The sequence below is a fragment of the Trifolium pratense genome, linkage group LG6, assembly GCF_020283565.1.
Source record: "Trifolium pratense cultivar HEN17-A07 linkage group LG6, ARS_RC_1.1, whole genome shotgun sequence".
Classification (NCBI taxonomy): Eukaryota; Viridiplantae; Streptophyta; class Magnoliopsida; order Fabales; family Fabaceae; genus Trifolium; species Trifolium pratense.
This window is the reverse complement of record NC_060064.1, coordinates 35,233,262-35,251,210: the sequence shown is the minus strand read 5'-3', so window position 1 is coordinate 35,251,210 and position 17,949 is coordinate 35,233,262. Positions and strand designations below refer to the sequence as shown.

The 17,949-nt window shown below is 32.3% G+C and overlaps 3 protein-coding genes across 6 annotated transcripts; 2 read left to right on the top strand and 1 right to left on the bottom strand.

Moving 5' to 3' along the window:
• The first annotated feature begins 855 nt into the window (after positions 1-855).
• LOC123890764 (2,3-dimethylmalate lyase-like) lies at positions 856-3,398 on the top strand. Its single transcript, XM_045940450.1, has 4 exons — positions 856-1,281; positions 1,754-2,035; positions 2,425-2,547; positions 3,052-3,398. The coding sequence occupies exons 1-4, from the start codon at positions 928-930 to the stop codon at positions 3,193-3,195; spliced, it is 903 nt and encodes a 300-aa protein (XP_045796406.1). The 5' UTR covers positions 856-927; the 3' UTR covers positions 3,196-3,398.
• A 1,154-nt stretch (positions 3,399-4,552) lies between these two features.
• LOC123892170 (isoflavone-7-O-methyltransferase 9-like) lies at positions 4,553-5,990 on the bottom strand. Its single transcript, XM_045941992.1, has 2 exons — positions 5,229-5,990; positions 4,553-4,855 (listed from the first exon to the last, which is right to left on the bottom strand). The coding sequence occupies exons 1-2, from the start codon at positions 5,988-5,990 to the stop codon at positions 4,553-4,555; spliced, it is 1,065 nt and encodes a 354-aa protein (XP_045797948.1).
• A 3,188-nt stretch (positions 5,991-9,178) lies between these two features.
• LOC123890763 (2,3-dimethylmalate lyase) lies at positions 9,179-17,248 on the top strand. Of its 4 annotated transcripts, none has more exons than XM_045940448.1 (8): positions 9,181-9,816; positions 11,526-11,807; positions 11,895-12,017; positions 12,976-13,126; positions 13,784-13,881; positions 14,394-14,430; positions 14,557-14,704; positions 16,914-17,248. In XM_045940448.1, exons 1-7 carry the CDS (start codon positions 9,274-9,276, stop codon positions 14,670-14,672), a joined length of 1,350 nt encoding a protein of 449 aa, XP_045796404.1. In that variant the 5' UTR covers positions 9,181-9,273; the 3' UTR covers positions 14,673-14,704; positions 16,914-17,248. The 4 variants fall into 4 exon arrangements, with proteins under 4 accessions (XP_045796405.1, XP_045796404.1, XP_045796403.1 ...); XM_045940447.1 differs by having other exon boundaries at positions 13,661-13,881; positions 16,939-17,248; XM_045940446.1 differs by having other exon boundaries at positions 13,661-13,881.
• Positions 17,249-17,949: the final 701 nt, after the last annotated feature.

Below are 17,949 nucleotides of genomic sequence, written 5' to 3'. Positions count from 1 at the left end.
TTAAAGATAAAGACAATGGGGGTAAAAAAATTATGTTTTTTCAAGATGGAATCGTAAAAACTCTCTCAAGCCTCTTATAAAAAAAATCTCTTTGTCCTCATAAACTTAGTTCAGTTAGCAGGAACATCGACATTTTATATACAAGAGTCGGGGTTCGAATCCTGGACACTCCACTTTTTTTTTGACAAAATCCCGAAAACTTGACTTATTCACCTTATACTACCTCTGTCCCTAATTATAAGATTTTGTTTGACAATTGCACGTACGTCAATACACAATTTTGATTACTAAGACCATATGGTGAGTACTTATTTTTTAAGTACTAGTACTTAATAAGTACCACCATTTGAGCAAAACATAAATGAGTACTTATTAGGTACTAGTTATACAATAAGAAATGATACCTATATAATTTTTGTGGGACCTATTTACAATGATGTAGAGTTATTGGAGAGATGAGTTATTAGTGGGACTGATTTAGGATTTTTTAAGATGTGTTGGGTTGGAGAGAATGAATACTTATTAAGTACTATTATTAAAAAATTATAAATAAGTGATGTGTAGTCCAGTTAAATACTCAAAAATGAAAATGAGTAGCTCCATTGTGGATACTCTAATATCCTTAATTATATATTAATAAAAATTATAAAAATTTAATATTTTAAAAATACTCATCTAAACAAATTGAACAAGATTTTATAAACTAATATTTATATTTATATATATATTACTAAAAAAACGGTCAAAACAAAATAACTAATGAATAATATATTTTTGTGAAATGACCAACTTAGTAATTTTTAGCAATAAAACTCTCTTTTACAAGACTTTTAAAATCCCATGAAATTCTAATCCACTCACTCACAGTCAACTTTTTCCACCATACACATAAGTGATAACCAGAAATCCCAAATTCATTGTGCTAAAATGGCGAAATCACAAGAACAACAAGTTAAAGCACTTCGCGAAATCATCAATTCCCCAGGCTGCCATCAAGGTCCAGCTTCTTTCGACGCACTCAGCGCCAAACTAATCGAATCCGCCGGTTTCTCTTACTGCATTACAAGCGGTTTCTCAATTTCAGCAACCAGATTAGGTCTTCCAGATGCCGGTTTCATTTCTTACGGTGAAATCCTCGATCAAGGTCGTATCGTTACTCAATCTGTTAATATTCCTGTTATTGGTGATGCTGATAATGGTTATGGTAATGCCATGAATGTTAAGAGAACTGTTAAGGGTTTTATTTCTGCTGGTTTTGCTGGAATCATTCTCGAAGATCAGGTAATTTACTAATTAATTACTAATTAAGAATAATAATGCTATTTTAATTTTTAACATCACTTTAAATTACATCTAGAAAATGTGATCAATTCAACCAAGACATTGACCTCAAGTGGTTGAATGAATTGTTTGGAAGAAACTGAGTTCCATTCCTGGTGGAAACAATTCTTAGTCAAACTTTACTTATTGTGTTGCCAAACTCCGGATTACTAGGACCTTCCCTTGAAAACCAGAGGGTTAATACCAAAAAGATAAAAATGTGATCAATTCAGTTGAGTAGATGGTTAATTCATTTCACCGTTACAATGTGGATAATTCAACTAATTGACTAGCCATAATTTCACAATTTTTGAGGTGATCTAAATTAATCGTATATTTAACTGAATTAACAACCACAACACAATTTTGGAGGAGCCAAATTTATTGACACTATTGTGTAATGTTTTGTTAATACACATATAATGGAATTTAGATGGCGCCAAAAGCATGTGGACACACACGCGGGAGGAAAGTCGTTTCGAGAGAGGAGGCAGTTATGAGGATTAAAGCAGCAGTTGATGCTAGAAATGAGAGTGGATCTGATATTGTGATTGTGGCTCGCAGTGATGCACGTCAAGGTGTGTCTCTTGAAGAAGCGCTTTGGAGGTCAAATGCATATGCTGAAGCTGGAGCTGATGTACTTTTTATAGATGCACTTGGTTCTGTTGAAGAGATGAAGGCTTTTTGTCAAGTTGCTCCTCATGTTCCTAAACTGGTGCGCGTTTATCTGTGTGTGTGTTGTGTAATCATGTTGGTGTATAAATAAATGAGTAAATATCAATGTTTGAAATTTTAGGGTTGTATTAACTTAATCTTTTATATTATCAATATTCTAAAATTATTGTTGAAATTGTAAAATATTAATCAGGCTAACTGGTATTTGCGAGGACTATAATGACATTAAGTTGGTAATGTTGATGATGCATTTGAAACTATGTTGATAATAGATCCTGACATAGAGACAACTTGATCATCAGAATAATGATAAATGTAGAAAACTATGTTGATACATCCTACAATTTCAAGACTAAATATGAATATATGTACTCTTATACATGTTGCTTGACTTGTTGTGTTGTACTTTATGTTTGTGAATGTGTGTAGGCAAATATGCTTGAAGGAGGAGGAAAAACACCGATACTTAATGCTCAGGAACTTGATCAAGTTGGTTATAAACTTGCTGTTTATCCACTTTCTTTGATGGGTGTTTCCATACGAGCGATGCAGGTAAAATTCACATGCCTTTCCATGCTTTCCCTTTAATAATAGTATAAGCATGCTGAGAGATACTAGTGATATACAACTATCTGCGTGAATATCTGTTTTACACAAGTTATATCTTTACTTTTCTTGAGAAATACCTTTCTGAGAGCAACATACGCCAGTCGCCAATGTTGTGTTGAATTCTTAATTCTTTTCTACGTATGTAGCACTTACACTTCAGATTAAAGATGTGTTTGGTGTTCAATAGATAGTACCAACACAACACTTACACATGTAGTTACAACAACTACGTCTATTTTCATTAAAGTTGCAAGAAAGATTGTGAGTTAGTTTAGTGTAGTTGAGTGAAGATTAGTGGTTATTTTTTAAGTAATTTTCCTAATTGCCAAAAACTAGCATTGTTGATTGACTTGATTCTTAAATCCCATTTCAACTTCTTTTTTAATATTTTTAGTTAAGTTTCACTCAGATTTTATGATTCACTGATTGTTGTGACTGAATTTGAAGGGTGCACTCGGTGCCATCAAGGGAGGCGGTATTCCTCCACCGGAGAGCATGCCATCTTTTGAAGAAATTAAGGATATTGTTGGTTTCAACGCTTATTATAAAGAGGAGGAGCGCTATGCTACGGGTACAGATCACCAGCTTTAAGCCTTTAAGAAAAGAGAACAAAATTGAGTAAATAACAACCCTTTTACAGAAGGGCGTTTTAGTCTTCTCATCTCAGTTGTATTGTATCGTATGTAATCTAGACATGCTTTTATCTCCTTAACTTGTGTATCTGGTTCAGCATATGAAGCTAAATATCTGATCAGCGTATTTATCAACATGAATAAAATCCATCTTATGAATCATGCATAGTCTTGAAACGATTATTAGACAACTATTTTGAAATTTTCTGTTTCATTTCTACGGAGGAATCAAAGGCTAATAATACATTGCTGCAAACTATGTGCTAATTTTCTCTATAGAATTAGAAATATATTGATTGGGAAGATAATCTAAAGAGAGAGAAATGTTTGAAAATAAGTTTGTCATTCTTACTAAATTCGTAGAAGTCCGTTTGAATTACTATTGGAAAGAGAACTACCAACATACAAGAAACGACTGCTTCAGGAAATAACATTGTCAAGTGTTATTTTTATTTTTTTATCAAGTTAATGAATTTTTTTTTTTCGGTGTTGTTAAATATCCAGTATAGTGCCGGTATTGCGTATCGGAATTTTGGTTATCCGATACAAAAGTCGGTATGGCATCTTGACTTCGGTATACTCAAAATAGCGTCGCTTTTTCTCATAAACCGGTATAGTCGCTATGTATTGATATTGGAATTGGTTAATGTTTCCGGCTTTTACCGATTAATGTTTCATAAATCAGTATAGCCGCTATGTATTGACCCATATTAAAAATAAATAATAGGCTTAAGTGTAGTTTTACCCCCCCTGTTTTGAAAAACGCAGAATTTTACCCCCCTATTTTATAATTTGTTGGATTTTGCCCCCACCAAAATTCTGCACAAAATCTCATTCTGAGCCTCAAGTTCAAAGCTTCGCACAGAACTCAATTTGGATCAATAATTCACCAAATTGGTACCGAAATGACCGCAATCGAGTTAGTTTTCCACAGAATCAAACTCCACTAAATTTGGAGTTACAGAGAGAGATTAATTACCGTTTTAGTGAAGGTATGTTCAAATTAATTATCGTATGAAATTGTAAGGGCATGTCAAGTTCCTCATACTACCATACCTAGATGGAATTGAGCCATACAAATACAATGCTATTACTTTTAAACCAGACAATAGATCAATATTAAATTTATAGAAATGTTATTAATTTTTTTAGGACATGCACTTTATATAAAAGTATAGTTCATACAAAACTAAATTAAAACAAACTTAACTAACTACATCACCTTATTATATCACTCAGTTAGGAATAGGATTGGGTGATTTTACCTATCATTGGTAGTTTGGTACAACATACACTTATAAATTGGCAGAATTTAATTAAACATAAAGTTCAATAAGTGATCTAAAACCAAATATGGGAAATATTTTGTAACGTGTGAACCCTGCTTCACTGAAGATTTTCTTCCAGTTTTCTTCATCCCTTTCTTTTGCATTAAAACTAGCCATCATAACTATGTCAAAGAAGAGCTTGACTTCTGTCATTTCATGTTCATCTTGCTTTTCATTTATCACAATATCTATGATGATGATTTTTCCTCCTTTCTCATTTCTTGAAACAGCTTCTTTGCAATTTTTAAGTATCTTGACACAGTCTTCATCATTCCAATCATGCAAAATCCACTGCAAGAGTGAAAGGGGAAAAAAAAATATTAAAAGGATTTAACAATACAATTTTTATTATGAACACCCACTTTTTCATTCACATGTAACACATGGTTAATCGCATGTAAAAATATAGTTAATTCAGTTGAGTAGATGATTAATTTAATTCACGACCAACAATGTAGTCAATTCAACTACATGAATTAAGCACAATTTTCAATGTGAATTGAATTAACTATTTCATCAACTGAATTAACTACATTTTTACACATGATTAACTAGATGTTGCATACATAAAAGGTGTCATGTAGCATTACTATTAACAATAATGTTGATAGATAGTTGAGTGAAAGAAAGTCATAGAATTCAACAGAAATTTCATTTTGCATACCTTTAATAAAATTGCATCAGTTTGAGGGATAGAATGGAACATGTTTCCACCCATAAAACTCAAATTTCCATTTCCTGGTAAATCAGCTACCACTTGTGGAAGGTCTAATACTATGCATTTTAACATAGGAAATGTTTCACAAATAATTTTAGCAGTGTTTCCGGTTCCACCTCCAACATCTACCAGAGAAACCAAACCGTCAAAAACCGATTTGCAATCTCTTAGTGCCAACCTCACAACACGAGAATCGCTTTCCATAGCATCATTGAAATACTTCAAATGTAATGGATTTTGATGAATAAAACTCCAATAGTCATCTTTGCCTAATGTCGTGTCATAAATTGTGAGTTTCTCTCCAGAAGTCCATTTACTTAAATGATTATATAAATCAACAAGAGTTGGATTTGTTAACAACCGAACCATCGAAGTTAAACAATGATCAGTTCCTTTAACAAGGAGCTCTGATGCTGGAGAAAGATCATATGCTTCTTTCTCGTCCGCAATCACAATTATAAAAAACTTATTGTGCGTCAATAAACGCATGAGGCTCCGAACACAAGCGGTTTTTTGTTCCGGAATTTGAAGTGCAGAGACAAGCTGAGGAAGCGTAATGGGTCGGCCGTGATTGTGGATGATATCTGGTATGTTGAATTCAACTGCCCACTTGATGGACATGGGTTTCAAGAAACTAAGGATGTGATCATACAAGTGAGCTTGAGCTTGAAAGAGTTCACTTGATTTGGGCACATTCTCAGAACCCATGATTTCTTACAAATTTAATTGAGTTATCAGGGGTTTCTTGAAATATTTTATTTGCTTGATAATGGTGTAAGTTATGATTGATGCATGAGTAAGCTGAGTTTGTTATGCTTTATATATACATCAGTGCCCATCTCCTTTTTAGATTTTTTATTTATTTAATAATATATGGTTTTGGTTTTGTTATATAATACTCCTCCTTTTTTTTCCGGTCGATCGAGTAGTTTAGTGGTTTGAAATTTCATTTTTTTCCACTTAAAATGAATAAATGGAGTGTTTGAGGTTCAAATTCTGGAGTGTTTGAGGTTCAAATTCCGGCTTCTGCATAATATATGTCATATTCCTACCAACTGAGCTAAACTCACGAGAATTATTTTTTTTTTTTGGCAAAATTACACTACAAGTCCTTTATCTTATTTTTTTTGTAACACTTTGGTCATTTATCTTTTTTTTGTAACACTTTGATCCCTTATCTTTTTTTTTTTTGTAACATTTTAGTCCTTTATCTTTTTTTATTTGTAACACTTTAGTCTTTTTTTTTTTTGTAACACTTTGGTCTTTTATCATATTTATTTAAAAAAAATAAAGTACCTATATGTTACAAAGAAAAAGAGATAAAAGATCAAAATGTTATAAAAAAATAGGCTTAATTAGTAAAATGGTCCCTTAAAGACATTTTTGGTTTCAGATTGGTCCCTTAAAGAAAAAAAGGTCCAAATAGGTCCCTTAAAGAAAAAAAAGTCCGAATAGGTCCCTTAAAGACATCTCCGTTAATCAGTTTGGTCCCTAAAAAGAGGTATAAATAGGACCAAACTGATTAACAGAGATGTCTTTAAGGGACCTATTCGTTTTTTTCTTTAAGGGACCTATTTGGACCTTTTTTTTTTAAGGGACCAATCTGAAACCAAAAATGTCTTTAAGGGACCATTTTACTAATTAAGCCAAAAAAAATAAGACAAAGAACTTGCAGTGTAATTTTGTCTATTTTTTTTTTTTTAATGATATGAGTTGAGTTTATTTGCGTAAAAACAAACTACACCACCAATTTTTTGTATATTATATTAAGGGTGTTTTAATCTTGTCACATTAGTATTTCTTTCTTGCATTGTTCTTTACATTCTATTCTATCGGAATCATAACCTCCTTCGATGTTTCTTTTCTTCTCTAAGCTTGTTTAATCGTTTAGCAATTTGTCTCACTTGAAGGTGATTGCGGGATTTGTATCTTTGCATATGTATTGCATACGTACGTCTCTGTTGAACTTCAATTATTTTATTCCATGCATTACTAGTTATAGAATCCTTTAAAAAAAAATCTTTAGATATAATACAATACCATTTATAAAGAATCCTTTAACTCAATTGATATGGAACATCGCATTATATATGTAGGAGTTAAGGTTCGAACTCCGGACATTTCACTTATTTACCTTTAAAGTGGAATTTCTAGTCACCAACCTATTTAACAAAAAAAAATAAAGGATAAAGAATAATAATTTAATAATAATCATATACAATTCAAACAAATTTAGCCGATGGTGTTGGTATTTCGACTATGCACATTATTAAGCGGTCCGGGCTTATGCCCTCTTCCCCCCCCCCCCCCCAAAAAATTTAAATTGCGCCAATTCCTGGAAGTTTTTTTTTTCGTTTTTATGGTATAAATAATCAAAAGACCACTAATTTTAAAGATTATTATATTTTACTTGCTACATATTTTTTATAAGCAAAAAAGAAGTATAAGGAGTACAAAATATATTTAACCCTTACTATTCAAAAATACTTTTAGATGCTATATATATGGAATATTTATCCCAATTCTAACCAAAACCACAAAATATACATAATTTGATCAACAAATATAAGTAAATTCGGAAAAGCTCCTCAAAACATGATATTATTCTCTAGACGTCAAATACACCATGTTATTACAAGCCAAATCAAATGTCTCACCTTGTGACATTTCTTGCATAGTTGCATTTCACCAAATTGCCAAATAAATTGAAGTGACTCCAAATATCTTCAAAAACAATATTATCCACTTGCTTCCAACAACAAATTTTCTTACATACACACTTGTTGCAAAAACTGACAATTAAACAATACATGTTGAATCTCTTCAATCTCTCGAAAACAAAAAATGCATGACAACTCAAAGGGGATTAGTAATAACTCCCTTATTAGCTAAGGCCGCACGCGTTGACAATTTTGATAACAAAAACCTTAATCCAAAAATTCCAATCATAGATGCCACATCATTTAACACAATCTTTGCAAAACCATAACAATCTCATGTTCAATGACATGTTGAGGTTAGGTGAATTGTGCCATATTAAATATTATAATGAATGAATTATGCACATGATTTAGTTTCGCAAATTACAAATATTTGCATTAAGTTTTGATCCTAATTGTTTACGGAGAATATTGAAGTTTATTCTAAGTGTTGTGGATACTAATATTGTTGTGTGATACTAATATTAGTATTAATGGTTTGTTTGAATTTGACTTATTTTTAAGAGTTTGAGAGGAGCACACTCTAATGTTTCAAGCCAATACCACTAAGCCAATCCAAGTCAGAATTATTGAATTAATGGTGCGTTTGGATTTAACTTATTTTTGAGCTTATGAAAATAGTTTATGCAAATAAATAATTTTTTATGTTAATTTATAAGTTTTTACTAACAAAAATTATACCTTTATAAACTACCTTTAAAAGCTTATAATAGTACATAAAAATTATTTATTTGCAGAAATTATTTCGTATTAGCTCAAAAATAAGTCATCCAAACGGACCCTTTATACTATTGAATTGAATTTTTTGTTAGTTGGTTATTTTAAATCGAATTTTTTAGGATTTTCTTAACTCAATAACGGTATTCAATAAAAATGCATAAACCGTTAATTTTGATCAGTCTCAATAACATATCAAATAATTTTAGATTTTTATAAAATTTAATATAGATGATCTATACGATATAAACTTTCAATCCAACGATGGATTTCGTAAAATTTATTGTTAGAACGTTATTAAGCAGTGTAACATTACTCAAATGTTACAGGGTGTAGTTTGATACCTCCCTGTATAACATTTAAATAATATTACACCGCTTAATAACATTTTGACGAATATAAATTTTACAAAATGAACCGTTGGATCAACTTATATCCTTGCGCTGAATCCTGGTCTGTTGTCTGTACACTAGCTAGCGACTATTGATAGATTGATCAATCACTTTGAGATTAAAACGAAGTAAAGTGAAACCGTTGAAGAAGAAGCTAACATCATGAACTGTTGCAGTTCAGCAGTTACTAACAGCACAAGTTACTCCGCCACTATTGGTGGTCGTTGCGGCGGCGTAAGCGGTGGTTGTGTTCCTCACCTCCGCCACGCACGTCTATCATTTTCTTCCTCTTTCCAATCCAAATCTCATTCCATTTTCCATTCCAAATCACAACGCAAAAGCATAATTTCATGTTCATCATCAAATAGCGATAAAGTGAAACTCCTTCGTGAAGTCCTTGATTCAGCAGGTGTTCATCAAGGTCCTGCATGTTTCGATGCACTGAGTGCAAATCTAGTTGAATCCGCTGGTTTTCGTTTGTGTTTCACAAGCGGTTTTTCAATCTCTGCTTCTCGATTAGGATTGCCTGATACAGGTTTTTTGTCTTATGGTGAAATGATTGATCAAGGTTCACTCATTACTCAATCTGTTAATATTCCTGTTATTGGTGATGCTGATAATGGTTATGGCAATGCTATGAATGTTAAAAGAACTGTTAAGGGTTATATCGCCGCTGGTTTTGCCGGAATCATTCTCGAAGATCAGGTTAGTTAGATTCTGTTATGTATTCTGTTTGGATTCACTTATTTCAACTTATTTACTGGCTTATGACAATTTTTATAAACAAAAATCCAGCTTATTTTCATAAGTTCTCTAATATAACTTATGAAAACAGTTCATAGGTACCATACATATATAAAAACAATTTCTTTATTTTATTTTTTGCTACAAAAATAGCTTATGTTATGAAAGCGTTTGTACCTCAATCATTTAGGTACTTGAGATTGTAGGGAAATATCAATCTAGTCCTCCCCATTATCAATATTTTTGAAAATGAAACCCACTTGGGTTGGTGCATTGGTATTGGCTTGGGACCTGGGAGTGTGCTCCTCTTGAGGTCTGAGGTTCGATTCTCTCTGGTGCCAATTTGGGTGGGCTAATTTAGCTTCTTCAAAAAAATTTTTTTTTTGAAAATGATGCATAAAATTGTAGAATACTTATTAATCATATTTGTTCCTCCATTGGTATTTGTACAGACTATAATGACAGTAGGTTGATAAGCACTAGCTCTCCCAACATTTTTCGCAAAGCCTCCTTTCCATACACCACCACATCCAGCCACACCGCATAATAAGGCACCATCCATATTGAGACATATCCAATCCCGCTGAGGTGCTTTCCATCGGACATCAACACGTCTTCTTGATCCCTTCAAAGCCACGTCTGATGTTGGTTTAGCTTTATAGTAATAATCCACATACTTCATGATCTCTATATTTGGATCAAAATTTGCATCAAACTTGACTTTATTTCTCCACCTCCATAAGTAATAACATGTTGCCCACACCACTTTCCATTCCACACTGTCAGCTACTGTGACAGTAGCTTTCAAATTGCTAACAACCCAATCATGATAATCACAAGTGAAAAACTCCAATCTCCCCCTTAATGGAACTAGGTGCTTCCAAGTATCATAAGCCACCGAACAGTCATGCATCACATGAATCATTGTTTCTTCATATCTATGTCTAAATCTATTATCATCTGTATCTGATAATAGATTTAGACATATGCATCACATGAATCATTGTTTCTTCATATCTATGTCTAAATCTATTATCATCTGTATCTGATAATAGATTTAGACATATGCATCACATGAATCATTGTTTCTTCATATCTATGTCTAAATCTATTATCATCTGTATCTGATAATAGATTTAGACATATGCATCACATGAATCATTGTTTCTTCATATCTATGTCTAAATCTATTATCATCTGTATCTGATAATAGATTTAGACATAGATATGAACTTCACTTCATTAATATTTAGTTATTTTTGTACTTCAATGTGTGAGGCGGTGTCCTACTATAATCCTTGAAAGTACCATAATTACAAAAACACACTAAACTGTGTCTTTTATTAGTCAGTTTGGTCCTTGTATGTGTTTCTCTGGTTAGTTTTGTACTGATGTTTATTTTTTGATATTCGGATTGGTCAGTGAAGGTACTAACAAAATACATGCCTAGGGATATTTTTGTAATTTCAATACATTCATGAATAGTACTCTATTTTGCATACCATTTTGAAATATTGACAATGTAGGGACTAGATTGATAAGGTTCTACATTTTCAAAGACCAACTTGAATATTTACTCCTCATTCATTCACAAGCTTATTATTTGATCTATGCTGATATGGTGTATCCAGTTTTCTCTAAATTACTTCGATTTGTTGGTTCATTGCTAGGTATCCCCGAAAGCGTGTGGTCACACACAAGGGAGGAAAGTGGTGTCTAGAGAAGAGGCTGTTATGCGGATTAAAGCTGCAGTTGATGCCAGAAATGAGAGTGGATCTGATATTGTGATTGTGGCTCGAACTGATGCACGCCAAGCACTGTCTCTAGATGAAGCACTCTACAGGTCAAGGGCATTTGCTGATGCTGGAGCTGATGTTGTTTTTATAGACGCACTCGCCTCCAAACAAGAGATGGAAGCTTTTTGTCAAGTTTCTCCTCTTGTTCCAAAAATGGTGTATTTCTATTAAGTCCAAGAGATAAGCAATTTAATTAAAAAGAAAGGGAAATGATATGCTATGCTAATATGTATCATTGTGTAGGCCAATATGCTTGAAGGAGGAGGCAAAACACCAATACTCACTCCTCTTGAACTTGAAGACATTGGTTATAAAATTGTTGCATATCCCCTTTCCTTGATCGGGGTTTCTATACGAGCAATGCAGGTGACATGTCCTCCCTTTCTTTAGCTTTGATTATCATCATTTAATATTATATGTGTTGATGATAAGTTCATGATTGAGATGAGACATGCCAAGAGGCACTTCTCTGTATACTAGGTTCCTGAGTATTGTTTGCTTTGTTTTTACATGTTCTCAAGCATAGGCTAAACTAACCAAAATACTGCTTATCATAAGCCTAGCTGTCGCAATAATACATTTAGCAAAACAATATCCAAGAACTGGTTCTATTGTCAAATTTTCAGCAGAGTTTCTATTGTAATTATATTATCTCACAATAAATAGCATCTGCTACAAGATACACACACACAGGCACACACTCACAGCCCATGAGTAGCATAGGAAACAAGATATAACATTCAACCAGTGATAGTACACTTTACCTGGAATGAAATCTTTATTAACAAGACTAGAATAGATGCACCTATGATGTTACTTTTGCAAAAACTACATGATTCTAACATGGATTCCCTAATAATATAAATCACAAAATTATACTTAAGTCTATAACCGCTCCATTTCAAATGGATAAAATTTTTCCTCAAATCACATAACTGTAGCACAAGCACAAAAAACTGAACTTTTCTTATCACAACCTTTTTTCGTAGCAGAAGTATTTACTCCCTAGGGAAATATGTTGGTCTAGCAGAAACAATTAGACGGTTTATATTGATTATTTCTGGAGAAATAGATAGTCTTCCTAAACAAGCCTTGAATGTGGTGGGTAATATCAATGAGGCTACTGCTAAGCTATGATCTTGAAATGGAGAACAAATTGAACATATTCAAAATATTTTACTTATATCCCAGATTCTTTGATAGGCCAAAGTAAATAGTGTTCTAATATTGAACTCTTTTTTTTTTTTTTTTACCTTTTTCTAATATTTCTTTGAAGTATTTAAATTTTTATCATTTTAAATAATATCTATGACTGCATGTGTAGGATGCACTGACTGCTATTAAAGGAGGCCGTATTCCTCCTCCAGGAAGCATGCCACCTTTTGAAGAAATTAAGGATATTTTAGGTTTCAATGCGTATTATGAAGAAGAGAAGCGTTATGCTACAACTACCGATCAACTGCTTTCAAAGAGAGGTTGGAAAACACAAATCTTAAAAGCAAATAAGTAAATAAGTAAACAATGGCAGTAGGCTTCTCAGAGTCAAATGCACTCTACTCTGCATTATCTTTTTGTATCAATTCATTATCTCTTAAAACAAATTATTGCCTAATGGTTTAGTTTGGTACTTTGCTACCATAAATACTTGTTGGACTTGGTTGGGGGAGGGGTAGGCTGATAATGAATCATATGAAGACAACCTTTTCAATTTTCTCTAGAAAGGCCTGTTTTTGCGAACTAACCATGTCTCTAGGATATGTTTAACACTGAAAATCATTAAATAGTTGCACAGTATTTTATTGACATAAAAAAGTCATCTTACTAAGTATAGATTGTTAGTCATGGTAAACTGAGAGAGCTATCTTTTGTTAAGTGAATTGATCTGTTTTATTTCTAAAACAGAGACAGAAGAAAACGTCTCACTCTCATGCTAATATTTACATTATAAATGTACATTGTGCGTTCTATTCTTGCATTCTCAATGTAATTACTAATTAGTTATTTATCAGAGAGCAGTAGCCTATACAGTATACAACAGAGAGAGCAAGTTGATACAGAGCAGACAAGTCAAACTATCAAAGATCCCATTGTGGAAGTTATAACACCTGATTTGTACAATAAATATGGTGCAGATAGTTCAAGGGACCCTTTTTCTGGAATCTGGTCCCGGACTCTGAGAATTAAAATAACTGGCAGAGATGGAATCGAGAAACTTGATCTTCGGATTCCTGTAAGTGATCACACTCTCCAACTAAAGAAAATCAAAATGAAGAGAATGATTTCTTTTTATTCAGGCCCAGTTTCTTTCATTTGTCTAAAGTCATTATTTACTTCATTATTGTTCACTTTATTTGCTAGCCTCTTATGCAAGTAATGTGCATACATTGATCTCACTGTTAGCTGTTGTGGTTATGCATATTTTCTATGGAATAATTTTGATCTACTGTTGGTGCAAATTTTTTACATTGTTAACCAATCACAAACTATCATTTGCATGACTTTTAAGTTAGATATGATGAAAATGAATTTTTTTTAATGATCGAGCGATTATCATTGACTGAAATCTTTACACTATCGGTGATTATGAATTAAATCTTATTTACTACATGGTTATGATCATCATGTTGTTCATCTTTAGATTATGTGTATATTCTAGTTTGGTAGGAACAAACTATCTTGTTGAATATTGCTCCAATCATGATTTCCTGTTCCTTTTTCTCACAATATCTTTGCTATACCCAGGCTGGATTTCTGGATGGAATAACAAACATAGTTCCTGGTACTGTTCCTATTTATAAATGCTTCTATAATGTATAAATAGATGTCTATTGTATAAATTGTAATTAAATTTGAAAGACTTCTTTTCACAATTCATGTTGGTTAATTTTGTTACAACTCTATGCAGCTTTGGGTGGGGTAAACCTCAAAAAACTACTGGATGATGCAACAGAGGAAATTGGGGGTAAACTGTTAGATTTTAATGACAGAATGGGTGACAGGATTCAAGTATTTCTGGAATAATTCCACATCGCTTCAGTTTCTTAAATCTAATGGTAATTTTCTCTCAACTATTGTACTTTTATTTAAGATAAAGAAGCAATTCATTATGATAAAGAGATAGTGCACATAAAGAGATTGTTGAAGAAAATTTCTTCCCAAAAAATTTAAACAAGAGATAAAAAATAATTCAATTAAGCAAATAAATCCCACTCTCTTAACATATCTGTAAAGGGGGAAAAGAGAGCGTGAAAATTATACCAAAGAGAAGCAAAATGTTTTATCTAGTCCCAAAGAAACTCACAGAGCTCTCCTTAAAGATATAAGATCTATGCATGCTGCATTCTTACGCACCAAACAATACCTTAGACTGTACATTGCTGTTGAATGATCATGAAAATAGTAGTGAACACGTGGAAGATGCATTAACAAAGTGTATAGAGAAAAAGCAAAAAAATGCTATCTTGCCTGTAACACAAGCTACTGAAGCAACTAAAGAGAAAGGCAGTTAAAACTGTCTACATGATTTATTTACAGTAGACTACACCTAGAACTAGTATATAAGTGAATTACACGATGTAATAACTAACTTTTGATGATAATGAATCTTTCTTTTCTCATTTTCTCTTTCCATAACAGGCCATATATTTCATTTTCTTTTCTTTTTTTGATAATTTCATTTTCTTTTCTGTTTGGGGGTGATGTCTCCAATTCTCAATAGAAAGTGTTTACTATGATAGTTTTGAAGTAAATAAAGAATATAAATGCACACGTTTTTAAATACGGTGACATTAATTAGACATTTATACATCAAAACTATATTAGTAGAGATGTAAGAAATGGATAGGATCTTTACGCAGCTCTTAGATTTATATGAAGAGTAATCAGTCAATTTAGTCCCTAAACTATCACTCTCCCACCAACTTGGTCCCTAAACTATTAAAACCAACTAAAAAGTCCCTAAACTATATTCACATCCTTCAATTTAGTCCCTAAACTATTAAAACCAACTAAAAGGTCCCTAAACTATATTCACATCCTTCAATTTAGTCCCTCGGTTAACTTTTCCGTTAAGAGACTGTTAGTAGTCCATAAACTATAAAAAATACTTCAATTTAGTCCCTAAACTATCTTTAAAAACAACAAAATAGTAACAACACTGCTAAATCATTACTGCTAAATCAAATTCATTTTTAACATAATTCATTACTGCTAAATCATCCTTTGTCTCGTTCACTACCTAGTAACAACTAACAACACAAATTCGTTCACTACCTAGTAACAACACAAATTCATTACTGCTAAACCAAATGAAACATTACTGCTAAATCAACAAAAACCAAAAAACAAACTTAACCATAATTTAAACCATAAACCATAATCTTCATTACATAAATCAACTAAACCATAATCCATCAAATTCATTACATAAGTCAACAAATTCATTATCCATCAAAAGAACTAACTAAATCACAATCCATAGTTAACTAAAGAACAATATTAATCATAAACCATAATTTCATTACTAGAAAACTAGCATGCATCATTACAAAAAACCAAATATTATAAGCAACAATAAAAAAAAAAAAGCACTAAGTAGAAGGTCCTTCATTGCGTGATCCTCGGCTTAATCCTGGAGTTGGCATGAAAAACGTACCTTAAAACAACGACGACAACCGGAATTGGAGCGTATAGGTGGCGCTAGGGTTTTCAGATTGAGATGATTTGAGAGAGTTGATCGAGAAGAGAGATATAAGCGTAAAAGTAGCTTTTGGATTTTAGGATTTTAAAGAACAATTAAAGGAAAATATAACGGAGGACTAAATTGATGGATGAAAAATAGTTTAGGGACTAAATTGAAGGATGTGAATATAGTTTAGGGACCTTTTAGTTGGTTTTAATAGTTTAGGGACTAAGTTGGTGAGAGAGTGATAGTTTAGGGACTAAATTGACTGATTACTCATTATATGAATGAATAGCTTTAATGGTCTCTCTTTTGGTGAAATATATGATCAGTCGCAACTCGCCATCGTAAAGATCAATTGTATGATAAATTGATCAAGTAAGTTGGCTTTTGTAACCGCAATTCTGTAAATGTACCTACAGTAACACCATTCCCAAGTTTAAAGAGAGTTATGTGCAATCCATGCTCCGTAATAATGCGATATGACGAAAATTACTATAATATTCTGACATGAACATATAGATTAATTAGTACACTTTGTTTCTTACATCCATTGATGATGTTTTCTTGGTAATTGATAGTTCATATTGATAAATGTGATCGCTGGAAGCTAAGGATTAAAGCCTAATTCCGGCACAACAGCATTGGTTGTAGGTCATGTATTTATCATTCAAATACGAAAGAAGAACCAGTTAAGTCAGCAACTACAGTCATGAATGGGAAAATTCATCAAACAATATTTGATATCAGAGGGAATTTTGCCACATTTTCTCACATATTTATATTTCTTTGTTCTTGCTGCAACATATATGATGGGCTTCTTAAGACTAGAAAATTTCCTCTTTTTCTGGCTATTGATGTTTGTTGTACTAACTAGTAAGATGCTTGTACATCTGTATAAAGCACTTTTCGTTTTTATGCATATTTTAAATAAAAAAAAATAAATGACCAATATTTTAGGGGAATTTGACTATTTGCATATTTTTATGCATATTTTAAATAAAATATTATAGGGGAAAATGTCCACTTTTGAATCAATAAGAATTTGACTATTTGCAATCATGCGGACGAATTCGACCTACATTACTTTTAAGAAACTTTATATAAAAAAATAAATGACTTTTAATATACAATCACAAATTTAGAGCTAAGCTAATTTTGAAAGAAAGTGATCAAAAGAAAAAAGTTTGTAAAAGGAAGCCTAGGACACAAGATTTTGTTGTTAACACGAAAAGCATAGTATAGTAGCATATGATTCATATCCTTCACCAAAAGCATGGTAGTAGCACCACACAATCTAAAGTAGAGTTTATTCATCACAATTTTTAAATATATATTTTTTGTGTGTGAATAGACAAAATGGTAAATAGTTGAAAACTCACACCTAAAGTGAAGAGATTAAGGTTCAAAATTATGGTGTCCAAACTAAAAATATCGGCCAATTGAATATTACGAGTTGGTGAATATACTGAAAGTGTAGGAGAATGAACTCCATATGATTTTATATTTTGACTCGTGCATATTAAATTTCTGAATTAACCAAGAAAACATTCAAACTTGATGTCGTAGACTTTAACGGCATAAGTTAACTGAATGATCACTTTACCTAACTCATCA